Source organism: Aulonocara sp. 'chitande type north' Nkhata Bay, linkage group LG16 (genome assembly GCF_057382095.1).
Source record: "Aulonocara sp. 'chitande type north' Nkhata Bay isolate Kocher_YH1m ecotype deep benthic linkage group LG16, A_spYH_male_GT1.1, whole genome shotgun sequence".
In the NCBI taxonomy this organism is placed as follows: Eukaryota; Metazoa; Chordata; class Actinopteri; order Cichliformes; family Cichlidae; genus Aulonocara; species Aulonocara sp. 'chitande type north' Nkhata Bay.
In genome coordinates this window covers 31,725,868-31,751,219 of record NC_141359.1, presented here as the reverse complement: position 1 = coordinate 31,751,219, position 25,352 = coordinate 31,725,868, and the positions used below count along the sequence as shown (strand labels likewise).

The 25,352-nt window shown below is 40.4% G+C and overlaps 1 protein-coding gene across 1 annotated transcript in view; it reads left to right on the top strand.

The window, feature by feature from the left end:
• The window catches only part of gli2a (GLI family zinc finger 2a), an 84,999-nt gene that overhangs the window by 9,109 nt on the left and 50,538 nt on the right, over nt 1–25,352 (top strand). Inside the window, exon 2 of the mRNA XM_086266495.1 lies at nt 9,318–9,457. Within this exon, the coding sequence (XP_086122621.1) occupies nt 9,343–9,457 (115 nt within the window). The 5' untranslated portion in view covers nt 9,318–9,342. The remainder of the gene's footprint in view (nt 1–9,317; nt 9,458–25,352) is intronic.

The window sequence follows — 25,352 nt, the reverse complement described above, 5'->3', positions numbered from 1 at the left end:
ACTTTCTAACTCGTCAGCTTATCAGTTAATGGTTTGATTAATGATTTGCATGCTTGTTGTAGACCAGCGTGGTGGGGCCACACTGGCTAAAATAACTTGAAAATGTTAAAAAAAAAAAAAACTTGCTGTGAAGTTTGGCGCGGGCATAGTTGTTCCGTGAATTGTGATAAATTCGGCAGTCCTGTGACATTTCTTCTTGCAAAAAAGTGAATACTTGCAAAAATAAAAGCATTCCCACTTTGCAGCTAAGGTGTAAGGTTACACAGCAGAAGAATGCGTGGCAAATATTTTTTTGTCCCTTTTTCATGTAATCATTCAATAGAGATCAAAACAATTCAATTCAGTTTTTTAATATAGCGCCAAATCACAACAGCAGTCACCTCAAGGTGTTTTACATACTATATATTTTATAAAATAATATGGTGAAAACCCCAGCGATCAAAGGCTGACTTTGAGAATGCATTTGGTGACAGTGGGAAAGAAAAACTCTCTTTTAACAGGAAGAAAATGTAAGAATGTGAGTGACACCTAAATTTGCGCCAAACTCTTTTTTTTTTTTTTTTGTGCCTTTGACAGTGTTAGGACCATTACAAAAAAAAAAAAAAATAATAATCACATTCATATATCTTCCCCTCCAGCTGGTGACCGTGTACTATATAGGCCACGAGCTCCACATCTGTTTTCTGTTGGTTGAGAGAGACAAAGAGATCAACCACAGGATATTGCCTTTACTAGAAGGAAAGGTCAGGTTCAGGGGTGGAGTAAGAACTCATCCACAGGGCTTTTTTCTCTCTGCTGTTTTAGATGCCTTTTATATTACATCAGTTGTTAGCTTCTCATTACTCTGTATGATCTGCAATCCACTGGATACTTGGTCTTTGGTGAGGGATTTGGTTCCCCCAGTGTGTTGTGCACATTGTAAACATTTGGAATGGATAGTAGATTCATACAAACATGGAATGCAATGGAGAAAATAGTTCAGTAATCCCCGATTTACATGCCTGTGATTGAAAACAGGGCTCACACATATGAGCCATAGTGGTTTTAATTGATATAAGAAATTATTTGCAGGCTTCCTTTGATTCACTGCACGTTAAATTGCTCTTAAAGCAAAGATCTTAAAGTAGCTCAGCCAAGTTAAGTGCTTAACCCTTAAAACAACCTTCACCCTGGCAATGAGAAAGCATATTGTGGCAATCGTCTCCTTTCTGCTTGGCTGACCTGAAGCTATACATGTGAGGCAGCCTGTGGTAATTTCGACCTCTGAATCAAACTAATGGATAACGTGCTACTGTCAGGCCTCTCACGTCTCAACTGCTTTCATGATCCTTCAGACCTGAGCTTCAAATCCTCAAAGGGAGACATTTCTCCGCACAGAAGTGATTCACCCATGGAGAATGTGTCCTGTCCTAGTCTAAACTTGTCTTTTCCCAAAGGTCTTTGTAGTCGCCGTCCATTTTGGCATATCATCTGTCAACAAAAACATTCCTAGTCTGATACAGACTGTTTTGCACTGATGGGGTACAGATTTTGCCACAACAACATCAACCACATTAAGTAGTTTTATGGTGTTATGAAAGGAGTTGAGGGTTTGTTTAAAGGTGCCAAGGTCACATCTTCCGTTTTACAAGACATCTGCATTTTGCATGATGTCAAATATTTGTAATATTGTATCCTAAGAGTTTTTTTTTTTCATTTGTAACAGATTTGTAGCTACATAGGGGAAGAATAAAGAAAAAAACAACTCTGACATGTTTTCATATTTTTAATTTTATATGGTGGACTACAGTTGAGCCACGTTACCATTCAGTGGTCATCCCAAAGTTCAGTCTTATCCTGTTTACCTTTGATCTTCGGTCTCCACCAACTCTTAAGGGAAATGTTGGATTTTTAGTTCTTAAATGATGAACTGTTGTTGGGTTTTTAGAGATTTATCACTGAAAACAGCATGCTGCCATGGCTGCAAACCCAGCCAAAACTATAAATTCAAGTGAAATAAACTCTTGGGAGAAAGAGGGCCAACGCAGTTGAGTGACCCGTTTTATTGGTATTGGTTATTATGACTATAAAGGTATAATACCTGGTCAAAAAACTCTAAGTTTTCCACATAATCTCAAGATTTAGTACCTAACAAGCATATCTACGGTGGGTCATTACCCCATGACTTTACTTTCACATGACCATGACCTATGTTCTTTACTCTGGCACCGAAAACAACATGCAGAAATCAAAAAGTTAAAACAATTAAGTAATGGACATTTGCCTGAATACAGTCTCAAATGTGGTGAACCAAAGGTGAAAGTTTTAGAGTGTGGTTTAAAAAGTACTGCCATTTTACTGTTAGGTAGTGTTGCAGCCAAGACCAAAAATGAGCTGAATAGTCTCAGGAAGGAAGCATTTGGTAAGTGAAAAATGCTCTCATGGAGAGAACATCTGGGAAGTTAAATTAAAGGTTACTTATGAAACTGTCACAGAGTCAAGGAGAAAGTCCAGCCAAGGTGGTTAGAGCTGGCCATGAGAGGGGGAAACCATATGTTTTTATGTCCACATTTTGCCGTGAGCTCTCTGAATACGCAGGGGATGCAACAAAAGCACAGTAAAAAAAAAAGAAACTTGCGGTGAACCTGTCACCAGCACTTCCCCTCCGTGCACCGTACACCTGTCTACCTGTAAATTAGATCTGACAGCTGAAGAATTCCTACGTAACCTAAAAATAACATGAAACTTATTCTGTTCCTACGGAGAGTAAATAAGTAAAAATATAAATTATACAATTATCAAGGCATCAGTTAGATGGTTTAGTGGTCATTGTGTGTCACTGCATTTTAAAAGATTGTGAGTTCGATCCAAGCTAGCCAGCCTTATTGAAGCATGCTAGCATACGGTGTGTGTGGTGATCAGATTCCAACAAACCAAATGTGGGTGGGACAATGTGAAACACCCTAATATGGTAAGAGGTTATATGTAATGTAATTAACAAACTATGCAGAATATAGATTGGTCAAAAAGGTAATAATTAAAAAACAAATGGATTCTTTTTTTCCCCCCAGATTGACTATTAAGTAAATACAGTAAGCATACGTGAAAGATTCTTATAAAATAGCCTTCCTTCACCCATGTTTTCCCATTTTGTGTCTCAGTAGTTGTTCAGCCGTTATTTGAGCTGCTGTTCTGTCTGGTAACCATCTTTAGGTTTCAATAGGAATGCATCTGTACATCTGCAGGTCTCTTTTTGAGCGGCATGTTTCTTGTTAGAGCCAAGTATTCTGACTTCTATAAAGTAGAGCAAATACAAATGTGGGACACCGTCCCTGTAACAAGAAATAAAAGTGTTATCCACCGCTGGTCACGCTATAGAGCTGACTTTTAGTTAAGCAAACTTAATGGTTTAGCAGTTTTTTCAGCTTATGTGAATTATCCCTGTCATAGGACAACTTTAATCTAATAGGCTTAGTCACCTAAATGTAACCAAATCTGAACCAAAAAGATGGCAGATCAGGAGGTACTCATAAGGGTTAAAGATGTTAAAGGTGACAAATAAGAAAATATGAAGAGTAGTATACAATCCAAAGTCTACAATACCTCAAAAAAAAGATCAAAAGTCTTTCATCTTAATCATGGCTCCAAAACAAAATGTGTGATGACGATCCAAAAATATGTAAAACAAAACCATATTTTGGCTCATTTTAGTTGTTTTGTTAACCTGCATGAGTGTCACCGTCAGAAACCCGAGCAGAGAGGTCTGCAGGTGGCATAGGGGCTGGAGACCTCAGTTATCCGTCTGTCCCTTGTTTGCCAAGTGAGCAGAGTGTGGGACAGCAGTTGGTGTGAGAAACTGACTGTGTGTGTGTGCGCGCTGCCAGGAAAGAGAGCCTACCAGCATACGGATCGCATTCACTGAAAGATAGGAAGGAAGAAAGTAAGAAGAGCAAAGCCTGGAAATCTTCAGAATGAGAGGGCATCTTTTGATGTGTGTTTGCATTCCTTTCAGTGTTGGTGAAAGGGGAGCTGTTGAACGGTAGTGGAGGAGAGGAACACTTGAAACTGAACGAGGCGCTAAGAAAAACACACACCGGGTCTCATAACAAAAGTCCTGCACGTCTGAGACGAAGGGGGCAGAAGGTAAATTAACAGAGAGCGGAAGAGGAGTTCAGACAAAAGCAGGCGAGACCAGGGGAAAATCAATCCTGACGTGAAGAGCAAATTCATTAAGCAGGCGATTTTTCTCACTACTGCTTTCATCGTTGCTCCCACAACAAATGATTTTGCTCAGAAATAAATGGAATGATATGGCTCTCCTATGATCTTAGGTCACTGGCAGCTCATCTAGGGCTTGGTTTGGTTTTAGCCACATGCTGAATAGCCTTTTTTTTTTAAATATATAAAGTAGAAGATGATACATTTCAAATGAGGTGTTAGACATTTTGGGGTTAGTTTTTTTGTGTTAAAGTTTTCCATTTGATCTTCCAAACAGGCAAAACGTCAATGAAAATGGGGGGACATCAACTGAACACTAATCCTAGGTGACCTGATGGATCTTAAGAGGTTAAGCCTCGAAGCAGAAAACATATCAGTGACAACTCCCCATTACCTCAGTCTTTTTCCGGTGCCTTGTGCGGTTACTGGCACGCCTGGACCGTCCATCGTAGCAAAGTCCTGGGGAAGGAAAATCAAGATGTGCAATCTCTCCTATAAACTACTCCTTTTCTATGAATCATCAAATACAATAATTTATTATAAATCTAGAATATGTTCAGCAGACTGCATGTGACAGGAAAGGAAGGATTTGGGTAATTAAATAAATATAAGATGTTTCTTTGTGTCTGTGCTCACTTCTAAATAGCAGTTTTGAATGTTTGCAAGATAATTCACTAAAGTGGGGAAAATCATCCAGTTTTTTGTGGCAGGAAGGAGCAAGAACAAAGATGAAAGTGAAGCTTAAGGTTTCGGATATGGTTAGTCTGGCCTTAACCACAGGCAAAGAAAAGCAGCTTTGCATTCAGATGAACAAAATAAATCATTTAGAACTGCAATCTGCGTAAGTCTTGTTTTGGGATTTTGTTGTTAGACTGACATTGCTGTGGTGTTTTTAGCTCTGCACTTCCAGGAAATCATTCGATCATCAGAATTTTGAGGCCGTCTGTAGAGCATCGCCTCCAGTGACCGTCCTGTAAGAGACCAGATAAATTTAAAAGCCTGGGTTCTGCTCAGGTGTAACATAAAAAAAGAAGACTCAATCAGATGCCTGCTCTGCCCTCTGAAGTCTCTGAGCCTGTGGTCACATGACACCAGAGGGTGGATGGGGGGGGCGCTGCTCGTCCTGCGACAGGCTGCCCAGCCAACCAGAAGATGAGTAAAGAAGTGCACCCTTGTTGTTTGTTCGCCTTTGGCCCCTGCCATCTGTCCGCTTAGTTCCTGACACCTGTACCAGCCCGTCAGAACTGGGCTCCCCTGTCATTGGGGGCAACAGGGTCTTGCCTGTAGGGAGAGATTGGTTAAGGGGGGTGGAGGGTGTAATGTAACAGCTCCAAGGTATTAAGGAAGGATGAGTGAGGGTGAAGTTGGGGCCACTTTTTCAAAAATGTGCTCAAATTTTCCAGTTATTGACAGTTTTTGCACCTGTTTTTTTATTTATTCGTTTCTTGCTAAACGACCTTTAAAGGTGTTTGCACCCCCAAACCCCTCTTAATCTAAGTATTGGCTCGAGGTTCAGAGGCAACTGGAAACCAAATAGTTGGCTTGCTGTAAAAGCATGGAAACGGCCATTAATGCGATGCCAGATGTTCATCAGGCGGCAATGTTAAGGGGAGGATTCTCAGTCAGGCTGCTTGAAAGGCGAACACGGTTGCTCCGAGCTCTGGTCTGTTCATGGGCACATCTTATCCGAGCCAACAGGGATCACCACCAAAAACTAGTCGGCTTTTTGGCCAACTCTAAATACGATAAAGGCCCATGAAAGAGCAAATTAGATTCTATCACTAAGGTGATGTCAGAGTGACGGACTTCTCAGAGACGAGATGGCTCGCTGGCGAGCTCAGCGACATTTTTGGCAGCAGAAAAAAAGAAACAGATGTAGCCTAAACCTGTTAGTCGCCCACCTCTAATCGGCTTACATTGGCTCACTGACAGGCGACTGGCACCTCCGAAGGGTAACAGACATGGCTGCTAGTACGCACACCTCACAATAAAGCATGACATGTTGGAAATCCACATGAAACCGAAAACAACGCTTCACACGTTTGCCTGGTAGGAACCAGATCACTGAGCAATTAGGTTTCCATTTGAATGACAGTATCATTCTCCACATTCCTAATTGTGTATTTACCTGGTGTCACACCATCCCGTGTTTTAATATGTTACAACATAGGCTCCACTAATGTAATTTATTATCATCAGGCTGCTCTGAAAGCTCCCTGAAAAGCCTTCAGTCGATCCAAAATACACAATGAGACAACTAACTGGGACTAGAAAGAGAGATCCGTGTTCTTCTATATTAACGTCTCTTTTTTGGCGCAATTTAAAATCCAGAATTGAATTTTAAAATACTTCTCCTCTTGATTAGGCCCCATCTTATCTTGAAGACCTCACAGTATCATATAATCCCAACAGAGCACTGGCTTAGTTGTGGTTCCTTGAGATTCTAAAAGTAGAATGGGAGTTAGAGACTTCAGCTATCAGGCCTCTCTTCTGTTGAACCAGCTCCCAGTTTGGATTCAGGAGACAGACACCCTCTCTGCTTTTAAGATTAGACTTCAAACTTTAAGATATAAGCTTTCTAAAAAAGCTTATAGTTTGGGATGGATCAGGTGACCCTCCCTAACACAAAGTGAGCCGGGTGTTGTTGTGGATAGGTGCTGTATAACTGAATTATTTTGTGGTTTCTTTGCAGCCAAAAATCACATTTGTTTCTCGTATATAAGCAACAATTAATATCCTCTGGATGTTGTTTGTGTTCTTTGGGCACATATTAGGTCATAAACACATTTGGTTTATAAGATCTGAGGTTGTTTTAATCAGCTAGCTGCAAACAGGTGTGAGGAGAGGACAGAAACCTGCAGACCCAACACCCCCCTGTGATTACATGCAGTTGTTCATTCTCTTGTCTTTCCAGCATTGTGACAAACGTTTTCTCACCAGTGTCTGAAAGCATGTGGAAGAGCAACGACCACAAGCTAGCCAGAATGACTTTTCCCTTCTAGGCCAGCCCGGTGGTGGGGGGCTGGTGGGGGAGGTGGATGGAGAGACTGGGTCTTATTTGCTCTCAGCAGAGGATGATCTTGTAGGTCCCACCAAGTCAAACAAGTGGCAGGTTGCCAAGTCATCGAGCCTTTCACACAGACATGAGGAGGTATTGACACAGTGCGTGAGGCTAAAACCTCAGCGCTGAGGGCCACTCACATTTACAATTGGAACAGAAGGGGCTCCATGAACTCATTACATCAAACTGAGAAACCTGAGGGTGTGTGTGTGTGTTCAAGGCTTTTCGGTTACACTGGCCCAATAAACACATATGCACACCTAGGGCTGGGCGATATATCGAGTTTTTTAAAAATATCGATATATTTTCATACGAGATATAAGATGTGACAATATCGTTTATATCGATATAGTCTATGTTACATTATAATTATACTTGTGGAGCCGCAGGTTTGCCTCTCTTTCGTCCACTTTTGTCTCTACGCAACGTTACTCGGCCTCGCCTCTCCTTCACTGAACACAACTCCCCCTCCCCCATAGCTTCACCTGCAGGCAATGACAAGATGAAAGCGGAAAATCTCCGTTAGCGAGTTACCGTGCGTGGGGCTGGACGGCGTCAACGTGTTAGCGAGCTAACCGCGCTAACGAGCTAACCGCGCTAACGACATGCAGCCCGGAGGAGCTGCACGGCCTAAAATCCTTTCATTTTCTCAAAAATCGACAGCGCGCCTTATGTATGAATTCTGGTTGTGCTTGCTGACCACAAACCGATTTTATGTGGTACACAGCGCTCAGCAATCTGTCAAAAAATGTTTTAATATGACTTTGCTAAGCTACGGAGCTGCACCGCTTGATGTCGGAGGATTACGGCTACCGGGGAGGAGCCTCGCGGAGTGATACGTACTGTGTGTGTATAAGGACCATAAATGGCACCTGTTCAGAGACGTGGTGCAGCTGTGAAGTCTCTTTGTTATTATGCTCAGCGTCTATTAGTTTACATTTTGACTGCACAATTGTGAGCTTTTTGTTATGCACAAAAACAACATTGTTTTCTTTTATTTATGGACCATGATTATTTAATAAATGCTGATAATTTATTTTTGAGTAATTTCTTCATGTACATCTACGCTGTATGTAAATAAAAGTGCCCGTGTGACAGCTGGGACACAGTGTGACTAAGAACTCTCTTTTTGTTCTTAACTTATGGCTTTAAAAAAAATATCGAGATATATATCTTATATCGCCATCCAGCTAAAAAATATCGAGATATGAATTTTGGGTCATATCGCCCAGCCCTATGCACACCTATGGAGATATGCTACAAACACACTATAGCAAGACAGTTTTTGTTAGTTCAGTATGAAAAAAAATTCACCTCTCTTGCTTCCTGTGCCGTCTGTTATGTCAGCAGTAATTGCTGAGAGTAATTTACTTATTTAATGTTTGGCTTCCTGAAAGCCCAACTGTGCAATTCTACAATCTCCAGATTTTAATGTTGGGTCTTTTTCCAACTTAAATTCTATTTTGTAGCTTAAAGATTGTTGAAATTTGTTTGGCTTGTGAATGGAAACATTTGTGCTCTGTTAAACTTAGCTCTGTTTTTGTTAGTCTAGTGGTTCTCAAACTGTGGGGTGGGACCCTCTGTTGGGGTATTTGACCCACTGTAAGGGGTCAGTTTTTTGTTCTTTGCTTTTATTTTTTTGTTACTATTCATGTTAATAATTGAAGATAAATGTGGACTGTAAAGTGGGAATTAGTCTGAGTTTCTGAAGAGGGGCATGCAAGAAAAAGTTTGAGAACTGGTGTGCTAGATGTGAGAATGATGAGTATCTTTTTCGCTCGTTAGAAGAAAAGGACAATGTTTAAATATTTTTCAATGCAAGAAAAAAAATGTTTTGAGTTGATTTCCCAGAATGACAGAACACTAATACATTACTACAATACATTAATACAACTGTCTGACTTTTCTGTATTATTATTATTATTATTATTATTATTATTATTACGCTGTTTTTGCTTCTGCAGGACTTTGAGTTCAGCACAGTACTTCCTTCACCACATGATGTTTTCCTTGATCAGTTTTTTGACCTTATGTTCTTATGTGTGTCTTGCCTCTGCAGCTTGTGACAGAAATTGAAGAGCAGCATGGAAACTTCAGCTCCAACAGCAACTGACAAGAAGGAGTGTAAGAGTTCTGGTCTGGATGGAAGCAGCTTCTCAGAACTCCCGAAGAAACCCTCGCCCACCACTCTGACCAGAGGTACATCCGTATCCGTTTGCTCTTTCCTCATTGTAAGGTGGAAGTACAGCAGAAGAGATGACAGATTAGAGCTTTGACATAATACTTGTCAAAGTAATTTGTTAAAAAAAAAAAAAAATCAGCTTCTCTTTGGCGCCTTCAAACACCAGAATCTGGACCTTTGTCTTTAGGTTTCTGCACTCTGCACTGCAGTGAACTGCTGCTCACTAAGTAGTTGGGTGGCACATGAAAATGCTCAAAGATGGGGGCTGCGTGTTTCAGAGATGTCAGAGAATGAGTGATGAAAAAATGTTATAATGAGGTCGAAAGACCTTGTTCTCACCTCCCGAGTGTAAATTTCATGAATTACTAAAAAAGGCTGGCACAGCAGTGGACGACATGGTGTATCAGAGGCCGTGGATAAAGAGGAGGGAGGAGGGAAGCACCTTTGAAATGCTAACAAGATGTCGTATGACATTGTGGCGTTAGCGCTATTTCTGCTTAATGATGGGCTTGGTGGCCTGCCACGAGAGGAGCCATGAGCATTAATTGTTTAGGGATGCGTGGTGAGAAACTAGGGCGTTTCAGTGCGTCCTCTCTGGCACCTCCACAAAGGGTCCAAAAGTTTTTCAAACCAGCGATAAGAAAATATTGCACTTGCCATAACATGAATTATTCAGTCGTTTACACAGTTGTGACCATTGTGTGTCACGGAGGCTGTGGGGGTTGAATTTTCATAACCTTGCCCCATTGAAAAGCAGCAGGCTGCAACCATCAGGGGTTATTTGTGCTTGTGAGGTAACAGTGAGGGTGCTGGGTGTCCAAGACTTCGTCTCATAATTAAAAGATGAGAGCTCATGTTTTCATTAGTGAGTGTGTGATGAAAACTCATCATAACGAGGTTGGAGGACCTTGTTGGGGCCTCTGAGGTACAAGTGTTATAAATTACTAACGCCGGCTGGTGGACACTGAACCCCCTCAGAAAGATGCTCTGGCATCAAGTGAGAGGCCACTGCAGCGAATTCAAGTTGTTTTACTGTTTAATGAAGTGCCTGATGCCCTGGCATCACAAAGCTCACATTGTCACACAGGGGAACCTTTAAAGTAGGACATTAGTATGTCATTAGATAGTTTTAAGGCTTTTGCTTTCAATTTGGATTATGCCTCCTTTTCGTTTCTTATATTAGTATGCAGATTCAAACAAAAAATATAGGACGATTGTGAATACATCAAGTAGTTTTGTACTGGTAAACTTTTAGGGCCTTGTTTGTTCTGCTTAGTCGTATTTGAAATGGAATTTTTAAGTACTCAAACTACATTTAAAAGTACCCGCGTCCTACTCCTAACCCTAACCCCAGATGGATTTCCGTTGACCAAGTGGGTGTAAGGTTTAGGTTTAGGTTCAGATCCACTCTTCTTAAAGAATTTCTTCCTCTTAGGAAGACCAAAATGGAAATGCTTTTTAAAGAAAAATTACCGATGTGGTCTCATTACAGGACATAAAATGCTGCCAGTCTTCCACAATACCATGATAGCACATGGTGTGTTTTAGAGTGAGTAGCTTCACTCACTGCCTGTGACGCTATTGGATGCACAAGGATAATAGTTCAATTTTAAAAGAGCTATAGGTTTCTTGTTGTGATAAGTCGCAGGTTTATCAGCCTTCAGACTGTTTAGGAGCCTTGTTTCACTTTAAAACCAATTATCAGAATTGGTTACCTTGGGAGAGTTTAAGTCTGACTTAAAGGAACGAGAGAATAACTCTTTTACTCAGTGTGATTGTTTTAATGTACTTTTAATTTGATCTGTTATTGTATATTTTACACATGTTGGTATGGGATATTGTATTTGTTTTAAATGTTATATACTTATGTGGTATGCGTATTTTGACTTTTGTTGCCATGATGCCAGGTCTCTCTTGAAAATGAGATTTTTAATCTCAATGAGATTTTTTACCTGGATAAAGGACTAATAAAAAAAAAAAAAAACCAGTATCCCTGCAAGTTGAAAAAGGATGACTACTCTGAGCTTTAACGGTGACACCAAATGGTCCCCTGTATAGTCCATATGCAGTGAGGTTATTTTTGAAAATATAACTCCACAATGGAATAGTGTAACTCAAGGAGAAACAACCCGTGAACATCTTGTTCTCCATAATCCCTTCTGTCAGCTGGTCACGAATCTCATCACTTTGCTTGTGTTTCATGGAGACTTGCATTGCCTTGTTGAACTTGTCTGTGTCTCTGAGTGTGGAAACATAATGGAAGTTTGTGTCTGGTTTCTAATAGAGTGTGTTAGGATCCAAGGGGAAAGAAGAAGTAGGATGAGGATAAAGGGAAAGGGGAATGCTGGCACAAACGCCCAGATCAGATTGAGTCCATCTGATAAGAATCAGACTTGTTTCTCAGGGTCTTGTTAATGGTTTTAAATGGGCACCCACATTCTGTGTGACAGCCTGCATCTGTCTCGGTGCAGGGCGTGCTTCCACAGGCTCGCCTCCCGCAACCTGATTCCCAGGCCCAGGGATTTACGAGTGCTTCAGCATGTCAGAATAACATGTGTTCAGATTAGGTGCCCACTTCCAGGACTGTAAAACATCTCACAATTTCAAAGGGAAACCTGTGATTGATACAACCCCCTCCCCACTTTGCACCAAAGTGTACATGCGCTCAGATGTGCTACTCTCCTCTGACCTCGACTGACGAAGAGTGACGGTTTCAAACACAGACCTGCCAGAGTTCTTTTACGACTCCCGTTATATTCAGAAAAAGTTTGCCAGAGAGAATTTTTCCATCATCGCTCATTTTTGTGTTGACTGTACGAGGCCAGTGGAGCAGACAAGCTGGGTAATGCTGATTATTTCTGCCTAACCACAGTGTTGTCTTCATCTTTCTTAGAATTTGCCAGAGGCTTGTGAAGCCTTTGCAAAGATCGATGATCCTCAGCATATAAAACGTAATGTCCACAGATAGTTATTCGTAGCACTGATGTATCTAAGGAGAGTGCCAATAGAAGAAAAATGACTCACTTTCGAGAGACTCACTTTCGAGAGCCCTTACTGCAAAAGCATTAAATCACTTCTTCCAGTCTTTCCTCATGAAAATAGATCAGAAATAAGTCTTACTACTCTAACTCGAAATATCTCTGAAACAGAAATCCAAAAAACGTCTGTTTCTGTTCCTACGGGTATTTGAATGTAACTCCTTGGAGCCTTTTATTAGGGTAACTATGAGTAACTTTCTGAAGGCTAAAAATGGATCATATATTACAATAAGCAGAAAACAAATTGCATCTGCAACTTTTCTTCTAGATTTAAAATGCTGGAATCATCTGATTACTAAGTTTGAGTCCATTTTATTGGACTAAGAAAATTTTATTCTGAATCAGGTACCTGTCAGCAGGTGAATCTCTTGCTTTTTAGCCCTATGCTGAACACAGTTTCAGAAACTAGAAGATACAAAGATCTTTAATGTCAAGATCTAAGATCTTGACATTAAAGTCCAAAATTGTCACCAAAGGTTCAAGACTGGTTTCTGGTCTCCACAAGGGTACAGCTGTAGTACCATAGAGGTTACCACCCATGAGATAAGCTGTTTTACACGTAAAGGTACCGAAAGCGTAGCATAGATGGATGAAGACATGGTGTGTAGTATAATTGGTCTTTCTGGGAGTGGAGGGTGGATTTGCGATAAGGAACTGGGTGTTAATTATGGTTATCATTGGGTAAGTCTCAGAACTTGAGTCTGAGGGTCTCTGCTGAGGTCTCTGCCTTATGCACGGGGCCTTTCTCTGGATGGTGCTCTGGAGTGGGTCACGGCCCTCCCTGGCAGAGAAAAATGTCCCAGAGAAAAATAGACCTCCCCCCATCCCTCCCCGTCCACAGGGCTACTCCAAAGGGACAGCCACTAATCTTCCTGAGAAAGAGATTTCTGCTTTTCTTTCTGTGCTCCTAAATGAGGCTCTTACACTGTTGTGGTTCCACCGAACAGTTCAGAGGTGGAGGAGGGGGTGGGGGCACTCACTGGCCAGAGTTATGCAGGGATGACTCCATTCATGTTATACCCCTGTGCCCCCCTTGGGGTTCAACTCCTTGGCCCTCCACCTTGGTTGAAAGAATCACAGAATTCATCTTGTGATGCCTGAAGAACTCAACTAAAAAAAGAAAAATGCAGTTCCTCACAATTCTTCCTGAATTATTCTTTGAAGGAGGCAAGTTAAGTTGGCAGTAAAAATTCAACCTTATGTTATGTGTCCTGTTTAAAGAGGTGCTGTAGATTGAATTACATGGCTACACACAAAAAAAACCCCCACCTCCCCTGGGTCTGAAAGCCACCAAACATGTCACGGGTTTCATTTTTAACAGTATATATCCCCACTGAGGAGAGGGAATCGACTCTTATCAGTTGTCATTTACAGTAACATTTTGTAACATATCAATAATGCCTTCCCTGATACTTGAGAAGACTTGCAAGCAACAAGCTTACAGGAAGGCCTATTGACCAAGTCCCAGTGTTTATTTTCCTGTCAGGGTCTATAGCAGCACACTATCAGGAACTCACTGCTGTCCTCCAAGGATGACTTCAAGAGATGCCGATATTGTTTCTGTCCCGGAAAGACTTTCAATTTACAGCTTTTATTTCCAGATTTATAGCTTTGTTGTCTGCAGGATCGGCTTATACCTGTTTAGATTTCATACCTGATAGCTCCAGTATGTGTTTCAACCAAGTGACTACAGGCAGAAACAAGTTAAATTCAAGACTTCTGATGCTACTTTACCAAAAGTGCAATGGAAATAGATGAAATTTAAAAAATGTACATTTTTCAAGTAAACAGACTGATGTCAGTTCAACATCAAAACAAGTGATCTGATTGTCTGGAGAGGTCAAAAACACTAGCACTGTGTGCTTTACGTGAAATGACATAAAGCATTTAAACTGAATTTAACATCACTTAGAATCTTTCAAGGCACATTAGAAAGTGTGTATTAAAGAAATATTAGGTTAAGAACCTGTCTTAAGTCTGCGCAAGCTCAAGCTGGAAACATTGAATTTGTCTTTTTACACATGGACATGGACATGAACAGCATCTTCAGAAAGAAGCAAGTCAAAATCTATTTTGCCAATTTCCAGTTCAAGTCATTGATAATATGATATGATCTCATGGTAAACACATTAGAGCGTTACCTAGGCAATGAAGATGTTGGAATGGCCAGAAGCTCCTAGGTGTAAGCTTCAAAGCAATGTGTGACAAGTGGATTGCAACATTTTGAGCCATGAATTCATCCCCTAAGTTGAGACTGTTAGCAGAGCTTTACACTATGTTGTTTCTAAAAAAAAAAATTTGCAGAGGTCATAAAATGACTTCTGTGAAGTGATCTAAACATAGCAGCCACACTGAAAAGGGTCCAGAGGTCGGTGTGAAGATGATCTTGAGCTGGTGATCAGCCAAATTTAAATTTGGTTTATCTTTTGATTTTTAGCAACTTTTTTCAGTAGCTTCTTTGATCGCATCTCATATTCACATCTTCCCACCAGCTAGCATTCTTACAATACTTGAACGGTTGACTGGCTTTCTGGGCGCTTAAGTTAATTCATGTGGCTCTTATGAACAGTTAAGTAATCCTGATGTCTATGTCTGCCTCTCTGTCTTATCTAGTGTTTCACTTTAGGCCTCTGGCTGGCTAAGACAGAATTCAAAGATTAGATATGCTAAGTGAAAGCAGAAGGAGGACATCTTGTTTTGTTTTTTGGCCTTGCTGATTGCTGTGCTGTAGCCAAAAACACTCATTTCTGATCCCTGAGCTTTTGCTGAAGCCTTTATCATTAGTTATTGTAGGCAGTTCTCATCACAAAGTGGCTGGCCTACAAAATAAGTACAAGAGGAGGCAATAAGAAGCAATGGTGTGGCTGTCCTCCAGAGACTGGGATCAATTGGCTACAAGGGTTTCCAGTCTAATTTATGGTATATAATCAAACATTTGGGTATTTTATGTAAAACTGAATTATGAATACATTCCCAGTATTCTTTTTTATGTTTATAGCAAAGAAACCCCAACTTGAGTCCAACCAAGGAGTTCAGAGGAATTCCTAACGAGCTCCAAGCACCACAGAGACATTTCTTTCTACTTTTGAAAAAGAATATCACAAGACAAATGTTTATTTTACAGATTGCTTAGAAGACAGCCGGAGAGAAAAATATTAAACAGCCCAATGTTAACACTGTATTTTCTGAATCTATTGTATGCCAACTCAATGGAGGGCTAACAGCCTTTGGCAGCTCTCTAATGTGGTTAGGAAACATAAATCAGGCTCAAATGAGAGGACAATTCTGATACTGGTTGTTTCTTTGGAGCTCCGCCTCTGCTTCAAAGCCTCCAGAATTAAAAAAGCAATGTGGTATGCTTTGGGCAATGTCTGTGGATATAAATCTCTCTGTACCAGAGGTGTCTACACGCACAAGAACCAAAGACAACATGCTACATTCCTCGCAGTTTACAAGTAGAGAGAGAGGAGGTGGAGGCAATATATGGATGCTTTAGGGGATTAGCCAACACCCCGTCAACCAGCTTTCTCTCCCTATCCTTCAAGTCCCTTCCTTGCACTTCCCTTTTTCTTTTTGTGCTTCATCCTCTCTTAAGCAGAAAGCCCTTTCCCAGCATGCAGAGTGTAATCCATGCCCCCACCTCTCAGACACTTCCTGCCTGTTTTGTTTGTGGACTCATGGAAATCTGCCCAAGAAGGTGCCTATAACTCTTCTCTAAGGTGTCGGCTCAAGCAACTGCTTTTTTTTTTTTTTTGCCATGGGAAGATGCTCCATGTTATCAAAGAACTTGTTGAAAGTCAGCGACTGCGCTTTTCGACCTCTCCGCCCCAGCGTAATCCTCAGTATCCTTCAGACTAGAGTTCCCAGTCTGCCAGCCTCGGCTACTTTCATCCGCTAATGTAGCCCTAACACTCACAGTTCAAGTGAAGCCAAATAAACGTCCGAGGAGTTTAGACGTGGTAAAACAAAAATGTGTGCTAGCTGTAAACACAGGCGGGAGGTGCTTATATAAACAGGCCCAGTTCATATGGCTGAGTTGTTCTCGGGGCGGACAGTTTGTGGTCAGGCTCTTCCGGTTCTTATCCCCTAACCTCCCCCTTGACTGCAGGCACAGCTGTGGTCCGCCCTCGTAGAAACACTGCTGGAGGAAAAGGATTAAGGGGGAAGAAAGCCCACTGACCCATGATGAGACAAGCATGTCTGTGGTTAAGAGAATATAGGACCTCAGAACGTCTGCATCCACATAACAGCTCTCTGGGGATAATGTTCTCAAATGTTTCACACAAGACCCCCTCGACTCCGGCCGCCCAACAGATAAGGTATGTGCCAGCCACAGTAAGCCGCTGGACAAAAGGTGTCTTTAAAATTAATGCCTGGTGTAATTGTGTTGTAGCTGAAAGCAAGAGGAGGAAATTGATTTTTGCCATCAGTGAAATTCCTCCTGGGGGACACACTGGTTCTTTTAATTACAGCTATAAGGTTTCAACACCTCAGTCTCTTGCCTCTGGTAGCGTTTAGCAATTAGCCTAATCACCCACAGCTCTGGGGAACAGTCACACTTGTTCATACACATCACCTGCCAGCCTTTGGTTCAAACTTTTAAATAAAACGGTCATGGATGGAAACAATCTCAGACCATCCTGCCCTGTCAGCAGCAGCTGGGTTTGCAGCGGAGGCGGAGGAATTCCATAAACATTTATGAAAAAATAAACTTTTACAATATTTTTCGTAGTCACATCCCCAGGAGGGAGAAATCTTCCTCCAGACGGAGCGTCCAGCCATGAGTCCGGCCGCCCCCAGTGGCCTCGTTTGGGCAACCAGCAAAATAAGTAGATATCTGAGTCAAGAGTGGATACAATTTTCATAAAATATTTATTTTCACTGATGAATATTCACTGTGTGTGGGATTCAAAGTTCAGAATAAAGACAAGTTTCTAAAGCTATATACCATATAAACAATTTCTTACTTCTGGGCCTGGAAGTAGTAGTCCCATTTTATTTTATTTTATTTTTACCATAGTGCTTTTAACTGTTAACGCTTTGTAAGCTTCTATTACTTTACCAGCAGGAAAAACTTGTGCACTAAACCTTAAACACTCAAGAGAATTATTGGCAGAATTAGTTTTTAATTGATGAAGTTTTCAACTCTAGTGAGAAGTGGATGGGGATTGTCTTTACACTGTATATTACTACCAAACAGACAGCTGTTGAGGTACACATGCACATTTTTGGGGAGGTGTCTGTGAGGCCACAGCATAGATTTAACACAGTGTTATAAATTTAATGACTTTCATATTTTTCTAATTACATAAAAAACAGAGTATCTTGTAATTACATTACATCCAAAGGATACAAGTAATGCCCAAGTCATGAAACCAGCCCATTAGCTTTCAAGTGGAAGTTGTGCCTTACAGCTGAAACCAACATGTCTCAAAAGGCACAACTTTTTCTCTCAAGCCAAAGGATCTCCATTTTTGGTTTGAGCCACTCTCCTCACAGCTTGTTGTTTGGCAAATAGTTGTTGAGAGTTTTCATCCAGTCGGCATCTTACGTACAAACTACAGGGGACTGGTGCAGTGCTGTATTCCTCTTTGCAAACAGTTTATTCTAGTAACAGCAAGAAATGTCCAGCATTCACCAACCAGTCGAGGAGTAAATCTTTTTCCATATTTTTCCATCCAAGCTAGGATACACTTAAAAATCTATCCCCAGTTCCTCACTACCTTCTGTTTTTAAGCTAAGCTAAGCTAAGTTAAGCAAAACAAGTCTCAACTTGAGCCATGAGCTCCATCTTTTCATCCCACACAGGGGAAAAAAGCAAAAGTTTCCCAATTGCCCACCTACTTCTGTAAGATCACTCCACTGATATATCACCATATATCAAATGGAATCATATATAGCCACCTGCTATCATAACATTTGAGTTGTCTTGTCATATGAAACAAAAAAGGCAATAAGCTGAATCTCATACAATTTTTTCATATATAGAATAGAAGATAAATTCCAGTTGGGGACTGGTTTTCCTGTACAGTTCTTTATGTCGCCTTCTTTACTCCAGGATTTAAAAAAAACACAACAACAACAACAAAAAAAACAAAAAACGCTATAATTTGGAAATATATTCTACCAGCCATAAGTATCCATTTGCTACATCCTCTTATTCTTTGTGAGAAAATTCTTCAGGACTTTGTTTCTATTAGTTGCACTGCTCTGTAATCACAGCTAAGCCTGTCATGAGGCCCCTGGATGGTTGTCATGGCCCTTCGAAAAGAAAAAAAGCAAACAAAATGCTACCATATGGAAAACTAATTTGTAATGTCATTCATCATCCAGCTGCAAGAAAAATGCAGGAATAAAGTCAGTCGTTCTAACAGCTGGGTAGCAACACATGATTGAGTGGTATTCCTGGCTAAAAGCATCCACCCTGTTTCTAGAAACAGGATGTCTGAGATCTGAATCGTAAATTCTCCTCATTTTGACTCATCCTAACACGACACATGTCCCTGCTTTTGGTCTGTTAACCTATCACTTTACGCTTGAATTGCCTTAGTGTTCATATGTATAGCAAACAGATCTTAGCTAAGCTGCCATTGTATTGTTTATTGGGTTTCTGAATACACTACACACCAGCGAGGCAGCTGTGCAGATTAGGAATGCAACCTGAGACTCACAAGATATTAAATCTCATTTGGCAAACTCAGAGAACCTAAAGAAATGACCACTATTAAGTTGCACATGAACTTAAAATTGATGGAAAAAGTAGAAAAGTATCTTCCCAAGGCAACACAAGCAGCAAGGACTAAGCAGTACATAGATATTTTAAAATACACTCATATATTTTCAAAAGTGGTTAGAAATTATCCTTCATAATGTTTCTCCTTTCAGTGTTTTGTCAGTAAAGTCGTGCTGGTGGTTTCATTTAATGTTTTGCATTTTATGTGAAGAGCGTGGAGGGGGACACAGTGCTAATACATCACTGAATAACACACGGCTCATAATACCTTAATGTTAAAATTTAGATTTGTCAATGAAATTTGTTCATTTGGGGGAAATAACGCCCTCTTTGTAAAGCCTTTAGACTTTGCTGACAAAAAAAAAAGTAGCTTTTCTACTTTGTGAGCATTGGTGTTTACTGGGTCCATTTGGGTCTGAACTGAAACACTTAAGACACAAAACTAACCATCATTCATGTTCTGTGAGGCAGAATTGCCACTTTTGTCAGTGGAGTCTGGTGGAGTGTAATGGCAGAGGTGCTAGTTGGAGAAAGTAAAGTGAACAGTTCCCCAGTAGCTTCAAGCTAAGCTAAGCTAAACAAGTCTCGACTTGAGCCATGAGCTCAATCTGTGTATCCTGCACAGGGCAAGAAAGCAAATATGCTTCTCAGTGTGTCCACCGAGATATCTCCTCTCATATATAGCCAGCTGTTATCATAAAAGCTAACATGTCTTGTTACATAAAGTGCAATGAAGTGTAAATATAATGGCTTCACTTCCTGTCTGACATCAGGTAAAAACTGTGATATATGTCTAGAGTCTCTGTCCAAGCAGTCCATGGCTTTAGTTTGTGTTTCTGCTTTTTATTACACGTAACATACTGAAAGAAACTCGATCCTCAACCGAGTGAAATTAATCACTGCTGTGACTTCTCACTTGTTGCTTTAGTAGAAAGTACAGAGATAAATGCATCATGTAAATCATCCTAAAAATATTAAGATAGAATTTCTTTCTATACCGTCCAGCCCTATAAGCTGCTTGGGATGCTTTGGTGCATGTACAACACATGAATGGTGTTCAAATTCAGCTTTTACATTCTTAGAAAATACCAAGCATATTCCCAGACTTACCTCTGCCAAGTAAAGATAATGTTTTCTTATGCAAAGCTATAATTACACTTGTACAGTGAAGTTTCCCACTTTTTTCCCCCCTACATCTAATCAATAGTCTGCAAATGAGCGTTTATTTAGCTGAAGGCTGTGTGTGTTAGGCATTTGTGTTAGTATAGTATGTAAGCTTGTTGTGTTTTGCTTGCCAGGTGATTTCCCCTGATGGTGTCAGCTAAGCCTGAGAATTCCTGGTTTGGGCTTCAAAGGATACTGGGGTCATCCCCTGACAGCAACAAATACAGACATGTTCAGGGCAGACACAGATCTGAAAAATATCCCGTCTGTCTGTTTGACCGCTTTCATCGCACTTTGCACGGGCCTGAAGATTTGTATAAACTATTTCACAAAGAAACTGCAATGCTTCAACTGAAAACCAGTCACGAGTCCAGTGCTGCCTCACAAACACAGACTCAGATATTTGCCAAGACCATTTGTTTACACTGGATAATTTTATTCTTTCCTCCTGCTTTAACTTTAGAAATTCATTACTCTTTGAAATCAAACAAACAAGAGAGAGAGGGCTTTTTTTGAAGAGGTCATTCAGTAAATATAGCACATCCACTCTAAACCGGTCTAAACTTTAGCAACACTGCAGAATTACAAAGTAGCACTTTTTGTTTCCATGATCCAGACATCCAGACTTTTATTGTCAAAATCAGAAAATTCATACAGTCAAAGAATTGGGCTTGGTATGTGATGCTTAACTGTTAGCAAAAGAGAAAAACAAAGACATTTAAGAAAGTATAAAGAAGTGTAAACATGAATGGAAAACATTATGTAAAATGTAAAAATGGTATATAAGGTAGTGTTTGGAAGTGGTCATAGTGGTAAGTATTTAGTATATGTTCTGGGGTTTTTGCAGGAATTATAAGAAAGAATTTAATATTCCTGCACATATACTGGCTGCTCAGCTCTGCAACATGTGCTGCACACAGTACTGACACGATTAAACAGAGGAGTTGGAACTGCACTGCTGGGCAAGCTGTGTAATTATAAAATTAAATTGCCTCAGTCATCTTTTCCTTTGTATTATGTTCTGTAAAAGACAAGTTTCCATAACTGGACAGTTATCAGTCATTGATATCCCACATCATTTTTATGTTCTAGTATTAACTCATCTTTGGTAGCTTCTTTGTTCTTGGGTACAAGCTGTCTTGCTGAAAGGCAAGTGTGTGTGATATTGTTGTGCAGACTGAGGCACTTTCTTTCCAGGTGCACAGCAGAAAATACGCACTGCTTTTTGAATGCATACATGATTTAAACTGTTAATTTTGGAATCATGACTATCTTCCTGTCTTTATTAGAAGTGAAAAAGAAGTTTTGGAGAAGATCTAGTTAACCTCAGATAGTTTAAACTGTGTCTATGCTCTTTGCATGAGTGCTGTGCACATTCTTTAAGTGTTAGCTTTGGCGAAACAGGTTTGAGATGCTTAAGCGATAAAGGTACTGTAAATCCTCTTTATTCAACAGAGTTGTAGTCTTAGGGAGAATCTGGCCCATCTGAAATTCCCACGGAACAAAGAAGGAGGGAAGGGGTGAGGGGGGCGACTGAGGGGAAGAGAGAAAGAGAGAGGGAGAGGGTACTCAGCTGAAGAGGGGGTATTGTTTACATATCAAGACACTTCCTCTAACGCCGAGGAAAAGCTGTAATTTGCCTTGCAAGGTTTTACACTTTAATTTCTCCATTGTGCAGGGGGATAACCCCTTATTATAGAGAAGGAAGTAGCCGTAAGCCTCGGACAGAGGCTGAGGGCTCACAGAGAGCCTCAGTGAGTTTTTGACCCCCTCTTCTTCCCTTGCTCTCAATCTGGATTTTTTACTTTTTCATTTCTGTGGCCATTTTGGCTGTTCATTAGCACTCAACGTCGTCTGGGCACTTTCCAATTAACGCTCCGCTCCAGGTAATATTTCCTTCCTGTGAGGCCAGGCGAGCTACATTGGTGCAGACTCATAGGCGTCGTGGCCCAAAGAATGGAGGGGGGGATGGTTCAGGTTGCCAAAACCATGGGGTCCCTTACCATTTACAGACTGGAAATCACTTAATAAAATCATCCCAACTTTTGGAAAATTGAATGCAAAAGCCATTACATGACAAGCAAGCCAATTAACATCCAGACTGGGTGCTTGAACCTTAAGCTGTAATGACAGACGTGAGCAAATATTGACCTAACCTATAAATGTTCCAAGAAGGGTAAAATATATGGATACTGCAGAGCTATCCATCAACACGTCATTAAGTTGTGTATTTAGTCTAAAAAAATCTGCACATGGTTTATGTTTTCATATATTTTCAGTGCTGTTTAAGTTGAAGTGACAAGTGTCCAAACTTTTTATGGAAGCTGATTAATCTCAACACATTTTCACACAAGTTCCAAAGTCCCTGAAAGACAGCAGGGATCACAGACTGGAGCTGAAATAATTAGAACATGACTTAATCAATTGTGTACATCAGTTGAAGTTGGAGTTTCAGGATGGGTTGATTTTAAACTATTAGTTATGAAGGCTAGCTAGCTGAAAAGTGCACTTATAGGCTAGCTCATCCCCTGCTTTAGCGTTTTAATTTATGTTTATTTCAACACGACTTCAAAAGATATCATAAACTCGTCAGAAAAGAAATCACTGACATTATGAAGAAATCAGATTTCAGGCTTTTTCCATCCCTCTCATATAAACTGAGGTTTTGATCGCTGAAACCAAATGAAGCTCCCTCCATGACTAAAACCTGCAGCTGATGCAGACCCTAGTTTTTCCAGTACATCATTCATATTCATGTTTGGGAAAAGGGTTTCACTAATTAACACTGGCTTTCTTTTGATTAACATCAGCTAACATTTTCCTACTGTTAAGATATATACGACTTTCTAGATGTCAAACATAGCACCAAGCTGGCATACTTAGCTAGCCTCCTCACTAGCAAAATCAATTATGAATCCACATTGTTATTTTAGTCCTGACATGTAGTTTAGTCTAGTGTTTGTGATCTGGTTGTTACTGCTACTGATTAGTGGATGAGATTTTTAAGCTACTAGTAGAGCTGGGCGATAGAACGATAACGATATGTATCGCGATATAACTTTTACTCGATAGAGAAATTAAGCTATCGCTCTTGTGCTCTTAAAAAAAAAAAAAAAAATACTAATAATGTCAGCCAATCCAAATTAAGTAGCGCAGAGCCGAACCAATCACAGCCGCAGCGTCACTTCGCGTGACTTGTTAGTACAGCGTGCCAAGCCGCACGTGTGTTTGTTTGGGAAGCAGCCAGCGGGTAATGGAGCCAGCGCGTAATGGAGGAAATGAGTGTGCCGACTAGAAAAATCAACCGAGCGTGACCGAAGAGAAAACAGATGATGGTTCCAATGCTGGAGAGATTGTCGAACGGAAGAGCCATAGAAGTTCCGTAGTGTGAAGGTATTTCGGCTATTTCAAGTCTGACAAAAAAACAGAGTAGCGTGCACTGTAAATTGTGCCGAAAGCAAGTCTGGAAATACAATAAACTGGTGCATGCGTCACACTGCGCCACGTTATTGTTTCGGTGAAATGAATTTCTACAATACTGTTACTGTTAATTCTACTCTCTGCAGTGTTTAAATGCTTACATATACACACAGTTACTGTCCCTCCACACATACGACTCGGTTCTGCTTCTATGCCGCAGCTTTGTTTACTTTTTCCCACCGAGGCTTCTAGACTTCTGATTGGCCAACATTTCTGCACGGTTAGGAATCTAGCGCCACCTGCTGCTTTGGCATGTTCATAGCAGCGTTTTCCTTCATTTCTGCCTTTATGTGTGGACGGGATTATTTTTTAAAACGAAAACGGAAAATCTCCGTTTTCAAAAATACCCGTGTACGTGTGGACGTAGCCTCAGTCTCTGACTGGAAGCGCTAATTCGTCATTCGGCTTTTGTCAGACTAAAGTAACTGTTAAAACTGTTTGAAAAGCTAAGCTATACAACAAGGAGAGATTGAGAATTTCCTTTTAGTTCTCAGTTTATTTGATATTGACAAAAGTTAGTCAGTTTTGTCTGTTCTTCTGTAAAACAAACTAAGATTTATTTTTAGAATTAATATTTTGTTTCTAAGTGGAATTGACAATTTAGTCTGTTTCATTTGTTCTATTTTGAAACTTAAACGCTTTAGCGGCTGTCTTTTGTGTAGTTTGCAATATTTGCCTTTTATTTATCTGAAAAAGTCTCATGTTCCTTAAGTACATCTACCCTGTTGAACTTATTATGGGAAATAAATATTTAAATAAAAACAAGCTGCTGATTATTTCACATTTTACTTGTGAGCAACGGCACATTTAAATCTTACAAATATAGTTATTTGGCTTATATCGTGATAGATATCGTTATCGCCTGAAATGAAAAAAACATATCGTGATATGAAAAAATCTCATATCGCCCAGCTCTAGCTACTAGCTAGTGCTGCTAATCAGGCCATGTTAAACCCATTTGTAAAAGCTTTTCTTAGTATATTTCAAGGTAAATTATGACTTTGTTAGGATACGCTGACTAGCTCATTCACCAGCAGCGAAGCTGTTTGTGCAGGTGTGCATCAATGTACCAGGCTGTTGCTGATTCTGTTCAATGGGTCTTGTGGAAAATTGTGTGTGTGTGTGTGTGTGTGTGTGTGTGTGTGTGTGTGTGTGTGTGTGTGTGTGTGTGTTGTCCTGACTGGTTAAAGTTTAGCTTTGGCAGTTTGTCACAGTAATCGAGACGGTGTAATTGCCCCTGAACTTCTCCACGGGGCAGATGGAGAAAAAAACAATAATACACAGCTTTTATTTTGGGTGACTCTCACGCTCATATAAGGACAGGATATCAGAGCAGCTCACCATACTAACCTGAATATTTATGAATTCTTTTCTGTAATTTTAAAAAATTTGTGAGAGAGTATGGAGCACATTAGCTCAACTCTTCACACTAGAAATTTCATACCTATTACATACAGTGGTTTTTGTTGGCCTCGCTGGGTGTTTTTGTAGTCTCAT